This window comes from Erithacus rubecula (assembly GCF_903797595.1).
Source record: "Erithacus rubecula genome assembly, chromosome: 13".
Taxonomy (NCBI): Eukaryota; Metazoa; Chordata; class Aves; order Passeriformes; family Muscicapidae; genus Erithacus; species Erithacus rubecula.
The window spans coordinates 5,280,662-5,298,600 of NC_136665.1; the positions used below are offsets into that span (position 1 = coordinate 5,280,662).

A 17,939-nucleotide genomic window follows, 5' to 3' on the forward strand; every position below is an offset into this window, starting at 1 on the left:
CATGGGCTGCAGTCTTGTTGGCTCTCTCTGCTCATGCTTTGGTCCAGTCCCTGTTAAAAAAGAAAACCGAACACTTCTCCCTCCCCCCGCCAAAAAAAAAAAAACACCAAACCAAAACCAACAAGCAACCACCCCCCCAAAAAAACCCAAACAAAGACCAAAAAAAGCCAAACACAAAACCCAAACCACCCCTCACTCTGTTGTGTGCTGGGCAAGCAGACAGGAGTGTTTTTCTGTGAGAACTGAATTACGGAAGCATCTGAACCATGGTAGGTTGAGATGAATGCTGAAATAAGAAGAGGATCAGAAAATGTGTATAAGTGCTTTATAAACATGCTAAGAAGACTGCTTCATTTTAGCCTTAATGTGGCATCTCTTTTCCAAACAGAGTAATATCTGTTGTAGCTCTGACACAGATATTGTTTTACAAAAAAATTCTCCAAACCCAAGAACAAAATTGCATGTGAGTCATGTGTAATTTGATGATTGTCTTTGCATTGTCTTCTTGGCAGAATTATTTACCTTCGCTTAACTAGAAATTAAAAAATATTTCACATGCCTGTGGGGTTTTTTGTTTTTTAATGCCTAAGACCCTTATAAATGAAAAAAAAATTTTTGCTAGAAGAAGAGGTTCCTTTTTTTTTTTTTTAATCCTTTTACAGCCCTACCATAAAAAGTCTGCAGTCATTTGTGATATGTAAGAACTATGAACAAAGGAGCAGAAGTTACTCTTTCTTGATAAATCCGTCTATCTTGTTTCAGCAAACTGGGAACACTTCATAATTTTTCCCATGGAAGGGTGTTGCAGACTCCTTTTCTCTGAGATTTCCATGTATCTTTTGTTGCCCAGTGTTCTGGTGAGGATATTTGACCTGTGGGTGCTGTAGCTGTGCTGTGGCAGCTCAAAGGACTGCCCAGATGGGTATTTTGGGGCTGTGTTGGGCAGAGTAATTCTAGTTCTTTACTGCTTCAGGTAGCTGTGTCAGATGTTACTGTTCCAAAAATACCAGCTCAAGGTGGAAGTGGTTTCTTGTCCTCAAGTGTAGCTTTGCAGTGGGAAAAGTGAAGTTGGTCTCTCTGTGTTCTGAGTTTCTTGGCCAAACAACATGAACTCTTTTGGCCTCCTGTGGTTGGTGGTTTTTTTTTTAAATTTTCTTCTTCATGCTGCCGACCTTTATCTGCACTACCTTTAGTCTTTATCCTTCTAGAAGGTGGGTGAGCAGAATTGTACACACTTCCAGTTGAGGACTTGCCAGATTTGTCTACAGAAGAACTTCCCTGTGTTAGCTGTTTCCAGTGTGATTTCCTAAAAGTTGTAGCAGCTACAGTTGTCTTGGGAAGTAGAAATCTGTTGATCTGTGCCTGGGTTTAGCTGTCACAGGGCTTTGAAGAGCCAGTTCTTTCAGTTTGTGCAGTACAAGGTCTCCAAGGAGGAGTTGTATCTGTTTGTAGCTTACTGAGCAGGCAGCTTTTACAGCTGGTGGCACAAGTGCACCTGAGGTAACTGTTCTGGTGTGACCTTCCAAAGTCACACCTGAAGGCACTGGATGTTATTGTTATTATATTGTTATTAATGGCTCTGACTTGCCTTTTGCGGTCACTTGTGAAAAGTTTTGTCTGTGAATAAGTTGAATTAAAGCTGTTCTGGCATTGGATGTTCACATTGCTTTAACCTCTCAATGAAGCAGTGGGCTGTAAAACATGGACATAAAAAAACAAATAGCCAAGTAGGCCCCAGTGAAAGTTGTTTGGGGAGGCCAGCAGAGGATGTTTATAGTGAGAGATAAATAGTGAACTTCCTGTGGTTAAACATTTCCCCCCCCACTACAGATAAATGCTTTGTTTCCCTAGAGCTGCTAGATTTTGGTCATTCTAATAATGGTCATTTGCTGTTGTTACAAGAGTAAAAATGTACATTAAAAAAAAGTTTTATCTCTGCTCTAAAAATTCTACCCTTTGAGCACGTGCTGCTTGTGTGTATTTATGCTCCTAATTCTAGGAACTGAAAATAGGAGATTGAATGAGGTGAGGATGGTGCCTGAGGAGCAGGATGTGTGATGGGGTTGTTGCTGTTGGCATCAAAGCTGTAGGAAGCAAAAGGTGACCCTGAGGAAGTGAATGATAGAGTGGCTTGGAACAGATGGTGGCACAAGGCTGGCCAGGGAACAGATGTGAATTCTTAATCCCTTGTACCAAGGTGATGTTAAAAACTGGTGGTTTGGACAAGAAGAGGAGAGGCAGATTAGTAGATAATGGAGTTCTTCAGGTGTAGGAGCAGATGCTTTTCAGGAAGAACAGCAGGATGGGGAATTCATCCCCTTGGGATGCAAAGAAGGGAGACTGGTTGTCATCACTGATCAAAAGGATATGATGGGTTAGCAATGGTTAACTCAGATAAGTGATGGGTAAAACATGTAGGCCTAGCCTTAATTGGAAGGGAGGTTGTGTTGGCTTAAAGTCAGATATTTCTGTGTGAGCCTCTAAATAGTGCAGGATTTTTGGAGAACAGGCCTTGAACTAAAGGCCATAGAAACTGCAAGAACACTTTGTAAACTTCAGATCTCTAACAGTAACAGCTTGATACAAAAAACATCTGTTCTTAACACATTTAAGGAAAACCCAAAATCTAATTCTGGGTCAAAGGAAAGGACAGCTGGTAATTTGTCTGGTAGTAAGTGAAGCCGGAAAATACAAACTCTTGACTCTGATTTCACAAGATCCAAGAGAGTTTTGAGGGCTGATGAATTGCAGCACAGCTGATCTAGATTGTTCCATGTCCCAATTTGGTTTCACAACCTTCTTTTGCATTTGCATTATTTCACAATAGAGTCTAAGAGACAAGAAATAAGCATGCAGTTTCTTTTTCCTTGACTGTCTTAAACCTTAGAAGGGTAGGCAGTCATAATTTTACTCTCGAGCTGCAACTTGCTGTCTTGTTATAATATTGAAGAAATCTTAAACTGGGATAATGACTTTGCTTCAGCTGCAGCATTTCCTCACTTGGCCATTTTCCCTCACTGATTGGTATTTTGGGTGTGTTTTTTCCGTGTTCCCTCTCTTGGCCAATGCTGTTTATAAACGTGCACTCTTAAATGCATATATCACAAGAATGTGTTTTAAAGAAAAAAATCTAACTAAAGCCTTAGAGCATCTTTAGCAAATGATGGTGCACAACCTGTAAGTTTTGTTTTACTGTTCTGAGTGCTTATGTTCCTCTTAGAGAATTAGTGTTGATGGCACATCCACAGGTTGGGGCTGTCAGAAACCCTCAGGAGTTACATATGCACAGCATTAGTGAAAAATTAGTTTATTTTCTAGACACTTGGCTGTGTAGAGATATTTCTGGAGATAAACTGGACAATTCAGTAGGTAAGGAGTGGAGAGAAAGCTGCCCTTTGGAGTCTGCCTTGGCTCTAACTCATACACCTATATCTCACACTGGGAATTTTTTCACTATAAATTGAATGATGGTGAGCTGCTGTGAAAAGGGGAATTGAACACTGTGCCTCTGGGAAAACAGGAATTACATATATGTAACTTGTGGTATGTTTGGCTATTTTCATCAGCCTACTTCCTCATGTCAAACTTACATTTTCCCTTGAAGAAAGATAAGTAAGCCATGAGACACTGATGTTGAAAATACCTTTGTGGGAATGACTATTCCTCCCTGCTTGCAATGAATGTTGGCAATATTCTGTTGAGACAGCTGTGGTTTAGATGAAGTGAAAGATAATTAACTTTTGGGGATATTTGTTACATCCTCAGAATTTTCCATTTTATTCAGGTCTTAAGGTTTTTATTCAGCTAGTGAACAAAAATAAGCCTTGTTAATTACACAGGATCATAAGGGAGGAAATAAAGTCTGCTGTGCTGAGTCTCTGTATGTTGAGAATGCTACACTGAGGTACAGAAGAAGTGAAATAGTTGCTGTGTGTGCTTTTAATTTTAGTCCTGCCATTTAGCTGTGAATGGGCTGTTCTGGCCAGCACAGGTGCTTTTGGCTTCTACTTGCCAATGCACAGGTGTGTTTGTCACTGAGTGCCACCTGTGCAGGTGGTATGAGGCTGCAGTCACTGGTGACTGTTAATCTAGAACACCAAACATTTTTTTTAGTGCCCTGAATTTTAGACTATGACCTGCCACCCTCTTGTTAAAGACAGGCACTGAGGAGTGGCATATCCTGTAGTACCATGTCCTGTGTACTATTGTTTACAGGGCTGTGGCATTTTGTAAAAGCAGAGTATTTGGGATCATTGGCTTCAGTGGTGTTCCTTCTTACAAAGACAGGGCATCTTTATAGAGTAAAAGCACTCTTGGTCAGCCTGGCACCTAGTGAGTGCAGGATTGCCACTTGTTTGATTGGGATATTTCTCTTGGTTTCTGCTCTGTGGTTATCCACCAGAATGACTGGAATAACAGGGGAGTTGTGCCTGTTAAACTGGACACAAGAGGTTCTAATAAAGGCAGCTTTGCTGCTTTTGTACTTTCTTTGAGGAAATATATATAAAAACACAGGTGGTAGCAGATTGGCACACTGAATGTCCCTTGTGTGTGTTGTAGTTGTGTTGATCTAGTTTGCTGCTTGGTTAGAAAACCTATTACAAACCCATGCAGGCAGTAGGACTGCATTTAGAAGTTTGGTTTTGGTATAATCAGTGAAGCAGCCTTTTAAGTGCTTTGCAGGTCTCTCCATGGAAGCTTCCCAGCCTTTAGTTTTACTCCAGTACAGGTTTATCATTGAGTTACCAAAAGAGAAATGTTCTGTGAGAAGGGAAATTTGTATGGCTGACCCCATCAGTGGAAAAAGGAGGAAAAAAGGGAGGTGGTCTAAGAATAAAAAGTTGTTCAATTCTGCTTGGAATGGGTAGAAAAGCCTGTTATAGCACAGTTTCTTGCACAGCAGAAGGAGTTGGGGCTGTGTACAGAGCCTTTTTGTACAAATTCTGGTTTGTCTTTTATAGCTCTTCACTGCTTGTACTGAAAAATTGTTCAAAACTTGAACTAGGTGTTTCAGGTGAACAGACTTTGGAGAAAAATGTCTTCTCTTAAAATTTGTGGGGGCCCAGGGGGTTCTCTCATCTCAATATTTTATTGTACTGTCCTTAAAGCTGGAAGCAAGGCTGTTAGGCTCAATAAACACTCTGTTCTTGGCACTCCACAGACTTTATTGTTTCCCTAGAGACTTCTTCACCCTCTTGGAGAGGGGGTTCTCAGCCTCAACTTATGACAAAGAGGAGAAGAAAATATTACATTTCTTGTTTATAGGCTTCTGCACAGAGGAATTCACTTTTATCAGTGTCCTTCCAGAGACTTGGTCATGTTTGGATGGGATCTGTTTTGCTTTGTATTTAGTTCCTTTGCTTTCATTACAGGGAGTAATTGACTGTTTCATGGATTTGAGGTTGGGTACCATTTTACCTCCTCTCCCTCATGAAAAGTGGTGTATTTAAAATTTTTTCGTTTTGTGTCTTTCAATGTTCATTTTAAAACAGCACATCTGCTTTTGCTAATCTGCTTGTTCTTTTTTAAAAAAAAATCTGTTACGTGAACTATCTGCACCAAGATTTGTGCAAATGACTTTGTGGACTGGGACTCTGGGAATCCAAAGTCTGGAAATCTTGAGCAATCACAGTCCTTTGAACAATAGTTCAGTTATGTCTTACAGCTAATCACTGAGATTTGGTCTTTGGGAGTGAATTGATGTCTTCTCTGTCAAGGCACTGAGGAAATTGATACACGTGTGGATTGTACAGAAATCAATTCCCTTAAAAACAAAGGGTGGAGGGAGCTGGTGGTATCTTCATGACTTTAATATCTTCTTTCTTTTTAGGCAGTTTCTTGTACCTGTGATAGGTTAATGCAAAGTATCCTGAATTTTGTGCCATTACAATGTTCAAAAACTTGTGATTTGAAAAGAAATGCCTCAGGGTTTTGAGATTATACATACAATTCCTTCAGCTTCCTACACTGTTGAGTTTTTTAAAAATTAAATGCTCTGGCTTTGATTAAGAGTGTGTACATATATCTATATCAGATTATTGTACTTAATTGTGTAGAATACTTGTGTCTTATTCTTAGTAACAGCCAAAATGAGCTGTGCTCAAGAGAGATTTTAGTGTTAATTATGCCTAAAGGCGAAATAATCTGTAATGAGTAGCATGTTTTACTGTAATGTATTAAGCTGCATCTGTAATGCTTATTTTGCTCAAAATCAAAAAAAGATTGAGCAGTGTGTAAGTCTTGTCTTAAGATAGTTTTAAAAACTGTACACCTTCATGTTCTCTTTCAGTGCAAGCACTGCAATGCATGCACATAGGAGCATAAGACATCAGTTTCCTTTTTTATAATATAGTTTCTGTGTGTAAATACACAGATTTCTTTCTTTCTGCCTACACTTCACCTGTCCATCATTGCACTGGCACTGACTCGCCCTTCCAAAATTCAGCATAAGAAAGGTGATCAGGTTCACTGTTCTGTGGTAAACCCAAATGAGAGGGGTTTTCCACTGCAGCAGCAGCCTTTGCTTTGTGGGAATGCCCCTGGTAATTCCAGGTTTCCTGTGTTTCTGTTCCAGTATGTATGACCAATTGCCCTACTCTGATTGTCATGGTGGGTCTCCCAGCAAGAGGAAAAACCTACATCTCCAAGAAGCTGACACGCTACTTAAATTGGATTGGAGTGCCTACGAAAGGTGATGGGTTTACTTTTGTTTGCATCAAGACAGGGCACAACCTTAGGTGATTTATAAACGTGATTTCCAGTAATTTTGTTGCTAAGTTTGATTACTTAAAAGTAATTAATACTCCTACTTTGTATTTTTAAGCAATAACATACACAGGCACATTGCTGTTTAAGTGTTAATTAATCAAATTATGTTGACTGTCCCTTTTCTTCCTTGTTCCGTCAGGTACCTGAATGAACCTTTTCCCCTTATCATTAAACACTGTCCTTTTTTGTTTCTTTTTTTCCTTTTTTTCCTGTTCCTTTTTTCATGTGGGTGAAAAGGAATGTTGTTTACAAGCAGTCGAGCAGTTGGCACTTCTGGGTTAAACTTCCTGACTTCTCAATTTTTTTTTCTCTGTGAACTTTGTGCTACTTGCAGTTCTCTACTTTGTGCTTGTGGAATGACTTGCAGTTCTTTGTCTAAACAGCAAGAGCCCAAGGACTGAGGCAGCCAGTTACCACTTGTTATCACTCTCTTAAAGATTTGTGTGTGTTTTGGGCAGGAAATGGCTCAGATTGGCTGTGCCAAGTCCCTGGCCAGGCTCCTGAGTTATCTTGTGAGCCCACTAAACAGCACCTAAGTCCTTTCAAGGTTCTGAACAAAATCTGAGGAGGAAGGTTCTGCCCTTCCTTCTCTCTCTCTCTGCAGAAGAGCAAGGCACATTTAGTGTGCTGGGATTCCATGTCCAGTGCAGTAGTAGCAGCTTTATGCCTAGTTAATAATTTAAAAGACATTAAACATATGAGATCATACTAAAGTATGGAGTTTTGGCTGGCTTTCAGAGATGTATTTCCTAGTAGCTCTAAGAAGTCAAGATGAAAAGTTCTGGCTTATATTTAAATTGCCTTTTGATTCTAGGGCAAAGCTTTTTGTGTGGGTGTTTTCTTAAGTTTTTAGGAACTTGTATAATGTGCTTTGTTTAGTAGAGACATGATGGGGGATATATTACATTGTTTAAGTATGAGAGTTTACAGGATTTAAATTATCACTTAATTTTGACTGTTTTCACATGGTTTAACCCAGTATCAGATAATTCAGAGTTCAGTTTTATTCATTAGGCTGAAATGGAATAACAATCCAAGTAGTTTAGCCTCAATCCAAGTAGTTTAGACTCTATCCAAGGTGACAAAATGCTTGTATGTTAGATACACATGTAACTTAAATTTATGAAATGTGTTATGTATAAATGTCATTGAGTTTGAGCACTTCACTGTGTGAACTTTGACAAGCTGAAGTCCAGTATTGGACAACAAATAAGATATTATCTACATCTGGCTCATGCTTGGTTGAATGTATCCCAAATACTAATTTTACTGTAGGTGGGGTTTGGCTCAGCTGTAGGAAGAATTCTGTGGGCTACTGTGAGCAGCACATCAGAAAATGCACACATTTGTGCTTAATGAAAAACAGGTAGAGCATTACTGCCTGATTTTACAGAAATATGCAACATAAAGTTGCCATGTGAGGTCCTATCCTTGGTTGCTGGGTTTTGTTTGTCTTTGTTAGAAAGGGTGGCTGAGATTCCCTCAGAAAACCACAGAGCCTTGCTGTTTGTATCTTCAGTGATGCAATTTTACTGGAGTTGAAGTCAATCTAAAACACCTCACTGCATGGCTGAGGTTTTCCCTAATTCTTCTGGTTGGTGGGATCAGTATCAAGTAGCCCTAACATCTGCTACCCTTTGGCTCTTAATGTCTTAAAATTGGTGTGTGCTTAATTTAGCAGGAGTTCTTGTTCTCTGAGACAGATGGCTCAAATTATGAGGTTATGTAAACCAGAGAAAAGATAAATGCCATCTTTTCATGTAACATTAAGCAAACTGGAGAGTTCAAGAATATAAGGTGGAGGTAAATAGCTGAGGTTGATGGTTGAATCATTTCAGCCATAAATTTTTTGTGTTTTCTTCCTTCCAAAATCCTCTGTTGTTTAGAATGTGAAATAGTTAAAAGTGCAGGGGACTTTTGTCTGTGCTTTTTGAAGGAAATGAGGTCAATTAGATGTCTGAATAGAATTGTATTGCAATGTGGTTTTGAGATACTAAGCCTTGGAAGGTTTTTGAATAGCTGTGGTTGTGATACCAGTTAACTTTGGGAAACTTTTCCATAGGCGTGGTTGCTAAGAATAAAGGCTGAAGATTGTCCCACTAGATTGCACTTTTCCTCTGCTGTGCATGGCCCTCTGGCAGTAACTATTCCTTCTCATGAAATTAATTATTTTTGATTGTTAAAGTGCTTTTTGTTTTTTCCTGACAGCACTGGCCATCTAAACTTCTTGCATCTTCTGCTTGTTTTACAAGGACCCACCTTTCCATGTAGCTGCTGTGGCCAGTGCTCATTAAAATCATCACAGAATCTCCTGGACTGTTCTATAATCCATTCCATCACAAATTCCATCAGCACTTGCTGAGCTCAAACAAAGCTTGACTTTTGGGGGGAAACAAAATTTATATCTTTATCCTCTGCCTTCAATCCCAGCAGCTCATTCTTGAGCTCTTTTGTTCTCTGTCTTCTTGCTTAACTACAACCTTATAATTGTGTCTACTGCTTCTTTTCCTCTTTCCAGAAATGAAGTCTGGCAAATAGAGTTGTACCTTGGCAGCATCTCAAACAGAATACTTCAATGTGGTTTTAGCAATTTATCTTTTTTTTTTTTTTTTTTTCTGTAAGTGGAGCAAGGGTTGTGAAATAGTAATCCTTAAGGAATAGAAATACTTGAGCAGGGATAGTTCTGAGAAAAGTATCCACTACTGGAATTTTAAGTTTTGTTTACCTAGAACAAGATTGTTTTGTTGTATTTAGAGCTCTGCCTTGCTTAAATTAGAGCTGTAAGTTTTGGGAGGTGCTATCTGAATACTGTTGAATACTGTTTCACTGTACATACACATAGAAGAAAAAGCCAGTCATAATAAATTATTAATACTAATAATCATTATAGTCCTTTATAGACTTTGAGTAACCTCTAAAAAGGAGAAAAATTATTTCTTTTTGTTGTCCAGTCAAACTGGCAGACTGAGGCACTATGGTGTGGCCACTGAAGTGGAGTTACTACATTTGGAGCCCAAATGTTCTTTAGCTGTTTCTAAGATTCATTGCTGTCTTGCTATTCTAAACCTCCCAGAACACAAAGCAGTATGATACATTGACTTCTTACAGACAGAGTTATTTTATCTTTGCAGGAAGTTTGCTTTCAGAGTTGTCATAGCTTCTCACGTGACTGTTGCTGGCTCTTGCTAATGCTGATTTCTCTTGGCAGAATTTAATGTTGGTCAGTATCGGCGAGATTTGGTGAAAAAGTATAAATCCTTTGAGTTCTTCCTGCCTGACAATGAAGAAGGCTTGAAAATCCGGAAGTAAGTTTTGATTGGGGTTGGTTGTTTCATCTTAAGCATCAAAAATGGAGAGAAGTCTTTCTTGATTCCTTTTCATTAGGATGTGACTACTGTTACTCCTGTAGGTACTCTAGGATATTTTCTCTCAAAAACTGTTTTGACAGGTAATGATAACGTTTTCTACCTTTTTGTAAGGTATCAGCTAATAGATGTGACTCTGCTGCATAATTCCTAAGATGCCATTTTAGAGCTTTTGTTTGCTTCATAAAGGAAAAAAATAACATGTAACTGCTTTTCTTTTTGATTTGCATAGTGAAATTGTTCATCTGGAGTGCTTTGAATGTATTCATCGTTATCTGCTTGAATGAGTGAGAATCAAATGTGATAATTATCTCCCTGAAATTGTGTTTTTGGCCACCATGCAGGTGCCTCATTCAGTCCATCAATGCACAGCCTCAAAAATTGCTGTGTTTTGCTAATGCTGTGCAAAAGCAAGGAGAGAACCAGAGTGAACTGTGTCAGATGAAGCATTTGAGTCTCTGCTCTTGCCTGGAAAGAGGCTGTGCTTTAATGTAGGGACAGACCTTGAGAAGAAAGGGTAGATGAGGAGAAAGGTCAGAGCAAGAGGGAGCTGTTTTTTTCCTAGAGGAAATGAGAAGGCCTTTTGATTTTCTTCAACAGTCACTGTACTTTTTAGGGTGTTCAGGAAAGCACTCAGAGCATGCAGTGTGAAATGAGACAGAAAATGAGAAGGAAATGAGAAATTTGAGGTGGATGGAAATAATAATATTTATTTAGGCTACTTAAAATATGAACTGTCTTGTTCTTAATTCAGCTTTACCTTATGCATCAAAAATGTCTGGACTTTCCTAGTCTGAACTTTCTTTTGTGGCTGTCCCTTGCCTTGTCCCCTCTCTCTTTTCCCTTTCCTCTTAGCAGCATTGAGTGTTGCTAAAGCCAAAGGAGAAGAGCTTGCATAAGTGCCTCCCAATCCTTGGGGATAAAGAGCAGTATGAGTTGCATTAGCCTTGCAAGGCATTACCTTTTGCTTACAGGTACCTTTTAATGTGCTTCTGTGCCACCTATTAGGCTAAATGGTGAGGGATGTAGCATGAAATGGGCTGTATGAGATAATCTGCCTGGTTAGCAATGACTAAAGAGGGTTTGTATTTATTCAGTGAAGACCTGGGCCATGAATCTCAGGTCCTGACATCTGTTAACTGTGCTAATGTGGAAATACTGTCAGGATCTGAAAGCCTTCATTTCTCTTTCAAGATAAAGCTGTGCTTGCAGAAGATGGTAAATAGAGGAGTTATGAATTTCAGTCTGGCAGTCAAAATTCAGGAGTTATGCAGGGAAGGGCTGTTGAAATGGGCAGGCTTTTATGTTGGTACTGCAAAGAGGCTGTACTTACTGGGAATAAATGGGGCTTTGTTCTGCTAACAAGTAAATCGTGTACAATGTTGCCCTCCAGCATTACTGATGTGTTGGGAATCATAATGGACTTTGAAGATAGTGCTGGGGACATAGGAAAGTTGCATATTCATTATGTTCTTGTCCAGATTTAACAGTGTGAAGTATGTCAGGTTGGGGATTTTTGCTGTTTGTGTCCTCAGCTGTCCCCTGTACTAATTACACTGGGTTGGTGACTGCAGTGGGATCTTTCACCTCAGTCACTTTTACTTGATGCTACCTTTGTTTTGCTCTCTAAATTTTTTTCATAAGCAGTTTTCACACAGTGGTTCAAAAGAGAGTAAGTCCATTACTGAAAAATAGTTGTCTCTCTACTTCAAATTAGTGCCACAAGATAAAGGCCTTAAGTTTGGCTTATTTTATTTTATTTTATTTTTTTTGCAAATCAAATTAAGAAGCAGTTATGTATGAATAGGTGATTGGGAAAGGCATACAGTTGCAGGGATGTTTCAGTGGTGTTATTTTAGATCAGTGGAAGTGTGTCCTGGTCAGCAAAGTTGATGGATGTTTTGTGGACGTGTGTAGCAGTGTCGGTGACACAGAGGAGCAAGGGGACATGACCACATTTCCTTAGTGTAGCTTGGCTGGCCTCTGGAGGTCTGTGTTTTTGAGATAAATGATCTAACATTTTCAGTGCACTTTGCTCACAAGTGCATTATCACAATGCCTTTGACTAGCATTTGACTGTGATTGTTTCCTTCTGAAGACAGTGTGCCTTAGCAGCGCTGAACGACGTCCGGCAGTACCTCAGCGAAGAGAACGGGCACGTGGCTGTAAGTTCCTTGTTGAAGACACCTTTTTGAGATGCCTCTGCTCTAAACAGAGTGTCTGCTGGATAATACACAGCCTGAGTGATTGCAATAGCTGTCCAGTATACCAGATTTTTCTTTGGCAGTTAGATCTGCCTTGTTGCTGCAGTGAAGTGACTGCTGAATTTCAGGGTGATGATGCCATATTGAGCAACTACCTTTGATTTGAGGGGTTAGCAGAGAAGAGGATAACAGCAAGAAAAAAGTCCACCTTCTCTCCACATTACTATAGGACAGCTCCACAATGTAGCATTAAACACATTTGCCATTTTGCTTGCATGTCTATTTGATAGTTTAGTTTCCAGGTGGAGGGTAAAGACTTACTGAACAAAAAGTATCCTCTGTATTTCTTGGCACTTGTTACTGGCATGAGAAATGTTTGAAGGGAACAGGAGAAATGTAAAAGTTCCTGCATTCCTGAGCATTTAATAATGGGTTGCAAAATATCAGTTCTTTGACTATTAAAATTGCTTGTTGAGATAAATCTTTAAAACTTTTGTCCTAAGACTACTGACACCACTCTGGGGTTTTTATTAACTAATTGGGGAAAACCATTAACTATAAGTTCTGCTGGATACATGAGGTAAATGTTATGCTTTGGCAAACTTCATTCTTTAGTAAAACACTGATGTGTTCAAATGGCTGCATTGATGGTCTTATTCATGGGCAGGATTTACAACTCTAGCAAGTTTTACACTTGCATTTTGAATGGCCCATTGAACTGCAGCATCTTTTTTTGTAGCATAAATTCACTAAAAACTTGTGCATTAGTATTTAATGATGATAATGAGCAAGGAGGAAGATTCTCTCTTGTAATATGTACTAGGCTTAAATTCAGATTTCCCTTTCCAAATCCAGAGTTCTGCTAGAATTGCTTTCAAAATATTACTAAATTTTAGTATTTAGAAAATAATATGTATAAAGTAGTAATGTCTTGGTTTTCTTGGTGAGCATGTTGAGATAGTGGGGTAGAGGGAAGGGGAAGTGTTTCCAATGCTTTCCTTTAAACCAAGAGACTTTGAATCCATGTTTTTGTTGTTACACAGTGCTTTCCACAGGCTGTGCTGCTTTTTAAATTCCTTTTTCTCTCTTCCTTTAACTGTTCCTAGGTCTTTGATGCTACAAACACAACTCGAGAACGGAGAGAAACTATTTATAAATTTGGTGAAGAAAACGGATATAAGGTGAGTCAAAGCAAAGCAGTTCTGTCAAGTAAGCCAGTGGTAGTTTTGCCCTTATGTGTACTCTTAAGTGCATTAGCACAAGCCACATCCTTCTTAGGTGCTTAATCAATAATGTGTTTTTGTTCCTAAGCATTGTTTGTGATAAGAAGTCGTTCAGTCCTCATTTTTCTCATCTTTAGTGGTTGCACTGTTTGGAGCTAAGCTATTTTGTGCTACAGCTTCACTTTTGTCTTCCTGGACCTGTGGTCATGAATGCAGTGTCAGGAAGAACATGTAAAGTGTGGTTCTTCATGCAGTTCAGATCTTTGATGCAGGAACACAAAGGGGGTTCCGTGTTAGTTCTGTACAAACCAAAAACTTTGTGGTTTTCTGCCTTCTGGTTTTACATTTAGCTGTTCTCCAGTCATCTTTCATTTCCTCTTAACTTTATCTCTGTAAGCCTGTGACACAGCAAAACACGTCTTTGTAAGACAGGCTACTCTGTTAGCTGAGTTAAAGTGCTATTTCAGACATGTTAGTTACTGTTTTTGGGGCTGAACTCACATCCTCTGCATTTGTTTCTTCCTCTTCCATCCTACTTTTTTTCTACTGCAAAAATTTTCCACTTACAAGCATTGTTGGGGTAAAGAGTACAGAGCGTGATGTGTCATGGAATGGTGAGCCTGGAATTTCTGATGAGAGGGTCTGGAGAAGCTTTCTGAGAAAATGGAGGGGAAAAGGCCTTGGCATGCTGCTTATGTGTGTTAGTATCCAGAGGTGTTTTCATGCATCTTCCTTCTTCCTTCCTTCTGGCTCCCATTTGGACTGAAGACATTTTTTGTGGAGTCTGTGTGTGTCGATCCAGAGGTCATTGCTGCAAACATTGTGGTGAGTAAAGTTTGCTTTAACAGCTTGTCATTGGGAGATTTGAAGTAGCTCAGTAATTTTAGAAGTACATTATAAGAACTTGCAATAGCAAAAAACCCCATGTTAGCTATCATTAATAGAAAAAAATTTTTTTCCCCCTGTCCATGTGAATGTTAGTAGTGCAGAAGTTTAATTCTCTGAAGAGTAGTTTTTTTTTTTTCCTTTACATGTATTTTAATGAAGTTGCAGACAAAGCTTTTTGTTGTGTTCTCCCATTCCCTATTTATTTAAACATGAAGAAGAGAAAGAAACTTAAATACTATTTTCCTGGTTTTATTTTAAACAGCAAGTAAAGCTGGGTAGTCCTGACTATGTTGATTGTAGTAATGATGAAGCAACAGAAGACTTCATGAAAAGAATAGAGTGCTACAAGAACTCATATGAGACCTTAGATGAAACTCTGGACAAGTAAGTGATGAAGCAGCACTGTTATTGCAGCTGGTGATCACAATACTGTTAAAATGTTATTTTAAGAGTTGGGGCATCCTGTATTGGGTATTAGGGCTTTCAAGTCATTATTTTAGTGGCTTGAGCTCTCTCTCCTTTGGCAAATTAGGGAGTGTTTGCTTGGGGGTGTAGCACGGAAACTTCCTTGTTTGAGGAAAATTGGCTAGTGGGTCTAGTCTGGGACAGTATTCTTTTTTATTTTCCTACTTGAAGAATGGTATTTATTCTTCTGGGATAGAACCAGCATTTAGCAATTACTCCAGACTTTCTACAGTAGTTGGTTGGTACTTGTTTCTTTGATAATAGAGACATGAATGATTTGTAAGCATAACTTAATTGGTTGGCATGGTTAAGGTTAATTATGAACACATCAGTCTTAAAAATGTGACTTCTGAATTAATTTCTTTGTGCTTGCAAAATTATCCTGCAGATGCAGGGCTGTGAGATACTGTCTTAGCTACATTATTTATCCTCATGCCAAGGCATTCTTCTGGTTTTCATTAACTTTGAACTCTTGAAAATAAGGTAGGGATGAATCATGTGAGGAGGAGCCCTATCACTGCAGGCAGACAGTGATACCGGGAAATCTGTGGTGTAAATATAGAGAGGGAGCCATGGAGTAGTCTGGAAACATAAAAGCTTTAATGTAACAAACAGAGAAAGTGCATGATTTGAAGGCACACAACCAAAAACCCCAGAACCCTGAGATCACACCCATTGTAGGGTGAGGTGTAGGGGGCAGGATCCAACTGTAACTAGGATAAGGAAACGAAACCATATATGTAGCTGGCAGCCAGCCAACCATATATCAAAACCAAGAACACCATCTTATTGTACCTGGTTAACATATTAGCTCCCATGAGACAGCTCTTCTTGCCACCGTGGGAAAGGATGTTCTTCCTCCTAGGTAGATGTCCCTTAGGGTTTGAAGCTGAATCTCTCTGCATCTGCAGGTGAAGCCGATTCCCTGTCCCTCCCCACCAGGCCTGTTTCCACAGAGCCCCTTTCTCCTTGCTACAGCCCAGAATTTCAGAGTGGGATTTGGAGCTGCAGCCATCCCAGGTGCTCCTGGTTTGTTCAGGCCAGAGCTGCAGAGAAGGCTGAGCTGCATTTTAATGTAATTGAGCGTGAGCAGCGTGAAGCCGGTTCAATCGGCTCAGTCCATGCGTGTAATTCCTGTGATGGACCTAATGGCTGTGCCTGGCTGGAATAGTAATTATTAACTCCAAGGAGCACAGGCAGCAATGAGGGTGCTGATGCCTGTTTCTCACTACCTCAGTTTGATTTCATTATCAGTTTTCTTGTTTTATTGCAGTGTGGTGTCTCAAACACATCGCTAGAAACCAATAGTGGTTATTTTCAGCTTATGAAACATTTTTTCCATGTGTGAACGTGAGGCTGCTTTAGAATTACAGCTCAGATAATAAAGGATAAGCAGTGAAAATTGAAATTATAAGCTGTCTGATGCTGAGAGAAGGTAGTGGTGGGGTAGATTACAGTACTGTTAACAAAGGGTTGCTCACAGAGCAGTTGAGAAAATGTCTTGCTTCAGACTATCACTGACTCTTTTGGTGCCCTAGTTTTTCTGGAGGGATTAATTGACAATGGTAATTAGTGACCATTCCTTTTGGCCTCTGGGTGCAATCAGACAAACTCTTGGTGATGGAAAGTGTTTGTAACCTGGAAAGAAACCCCAAATGGTATTGTAATATAGCTGTATGTCTTACTCAGCTGTGGTAACTTAAATGACTCCACTGAATCTCCCTTTCAGTATGTGGACTGTATTTTTCCAAGAGTAGGATCTAGATTAGGGTGAAATGCCAGTAAAGGAAGCAAAGAAGAAAGTGATGTGAGCAACTCCAAGTGAAAGGAATAGAGTTCATCCTGTACCTTTGGAGTACTGTGTTGTTTCTTAGGACTAATGCATATTCCATGGCTAATTGAAGATCTTTTCATTTCTTTGGCTTGTCGCCCCTTTGTTTTATAATGAGAGAGAGGGTGGAAGGATTGCGGTATGGGCTAATAGCAACAGTGTGGAACCTTACTTTATTTTTTTTTTTTTTTTAACTTGCTGATGAAAGGGATCTTTCTTACATTAAAATTATGGATGTTGGAAGGAGTTATCTCGTGAACAGAGTGATGGATCACATCCAGAGCCGGATTGTCTACTACCTCATGAATATCCATGTGACTCCTCGGTCAATCTACCTCTGCCGGCACGGAGAGAGCGAGCTCAATCTGAAGGGGAGAATAGGAGGAGATCCTGGGCTGTCTGTCAGGGGGAAAGAAGTATGTACCTGCAGCCAGGCATGACTGTGTTCTCTGTGTGTGTTTTGCTGGGCAGTTGCAGCTTTCCTCCTCTACAGCCTTTTCCTCTTAATGATTTTAAATGACTATTTTAGTTGCATATTTGGGTAGTAGAAACAGGATGGACACTTTGTGTGTTGTGGTTTTTACTCTTTTATCTGTTTATCTCTCTGTTGGCTGAAATTCCTTTTTATCCTACAGCACAAAGCAGTTGGCAAGAGGGCTTTATTTTTTAACTATATTTTTGTGAAATCCTTACTAGTTGGGTAATTGGGAAAGTGTACACACTTAAAGCTGAAAGGGAAATTCGTGAAAGGAAAGCTAGGAACTGCTAAAAACTTGTATTTTCCTTGTAGTCCTTTTCTTTCTCCTGTCACTCTTGGATAATGGAGTGGGTTGTATTTCCTAGCAAAAACTGACAGTCTTTTGGAAAAGCTACAGTGAGCTTACAGAGGCTGGAACCCGTGTATTCTAAACTGAAGGCTGTGTGTTGGCTCTGACTCTCATCCAGCGTCTCTTGGTTTTTCTTCCAGTTTGCCAAAAGCTTGGCACAGTTTATTAACGAGCAAAATATCAAAGATCTGAAAGTTTGGACCAGCCAGATGAAAAGGACAATTCAGACTGCTGAAGCCTTGGGAGTGCCTTATGAGCAGTGGAAGGTTTTGAATGAGATAGATGCAGTAAGTTCTTCTCTTTTAAATGCCTGAAAAGTTGCTTTGATTGCTAGGGGTGAAGAAAGTGCTTAGCTTTTTTAATAATGC

The 17,939-nt window shown here is 39.5% G+C and overlaps 1 protein-coding gene across 10 annotated transcripts in view; it reads left to right on the forward strand.

Annotated features, from left to right (window-relative positions):
• LOC306807583 (6-phosphofructo-2-kinase/fructose-2,6-bisphosphatase 4) overlaps window positions 1–17,939 on the forward strand; it is a 77,425-nt gene that overhangs the window by 43,144 nt on the left and 16,342 nt on the right. For all 10 annotated transcript variants that reach the window (XM_079317298.1, XM_079317299.1, XM_079317297.1 and 7 more), the window contains 8 exons: window positions 6,575–6,691; window positions 9,977–10,073; window positions 12,232–12,298; window positions 13,444–13,518; window positions 14,329–14,385; window positions 14,711–14,832; window positions 16,953–17,160; window positions 17,712–17,858. In XM_079317298.1, coding sequence (XP_079173424.1) covers window positions 6,575–6,691; window positions 9,977–10,073; window positions 12,232–12,298; window positions 13,444–13,518; window positions 14,329–14,385; window positions 14,711–14,832; window positions 16,953–17,160; window positions 17,712–17,858 — 890 coding nt within the window. The remainder of the gene's footprint in view (window positions 1–6,574; window positions 6,692–9,976; window positions 10,074–12,231; window positions 12,299–13,443; window positions 13,519–14,328; window positions 14,386–14,710; window positions 14,833–16,952; window positions 17,161–17,711; window positions 17,859–17,939) is intronic.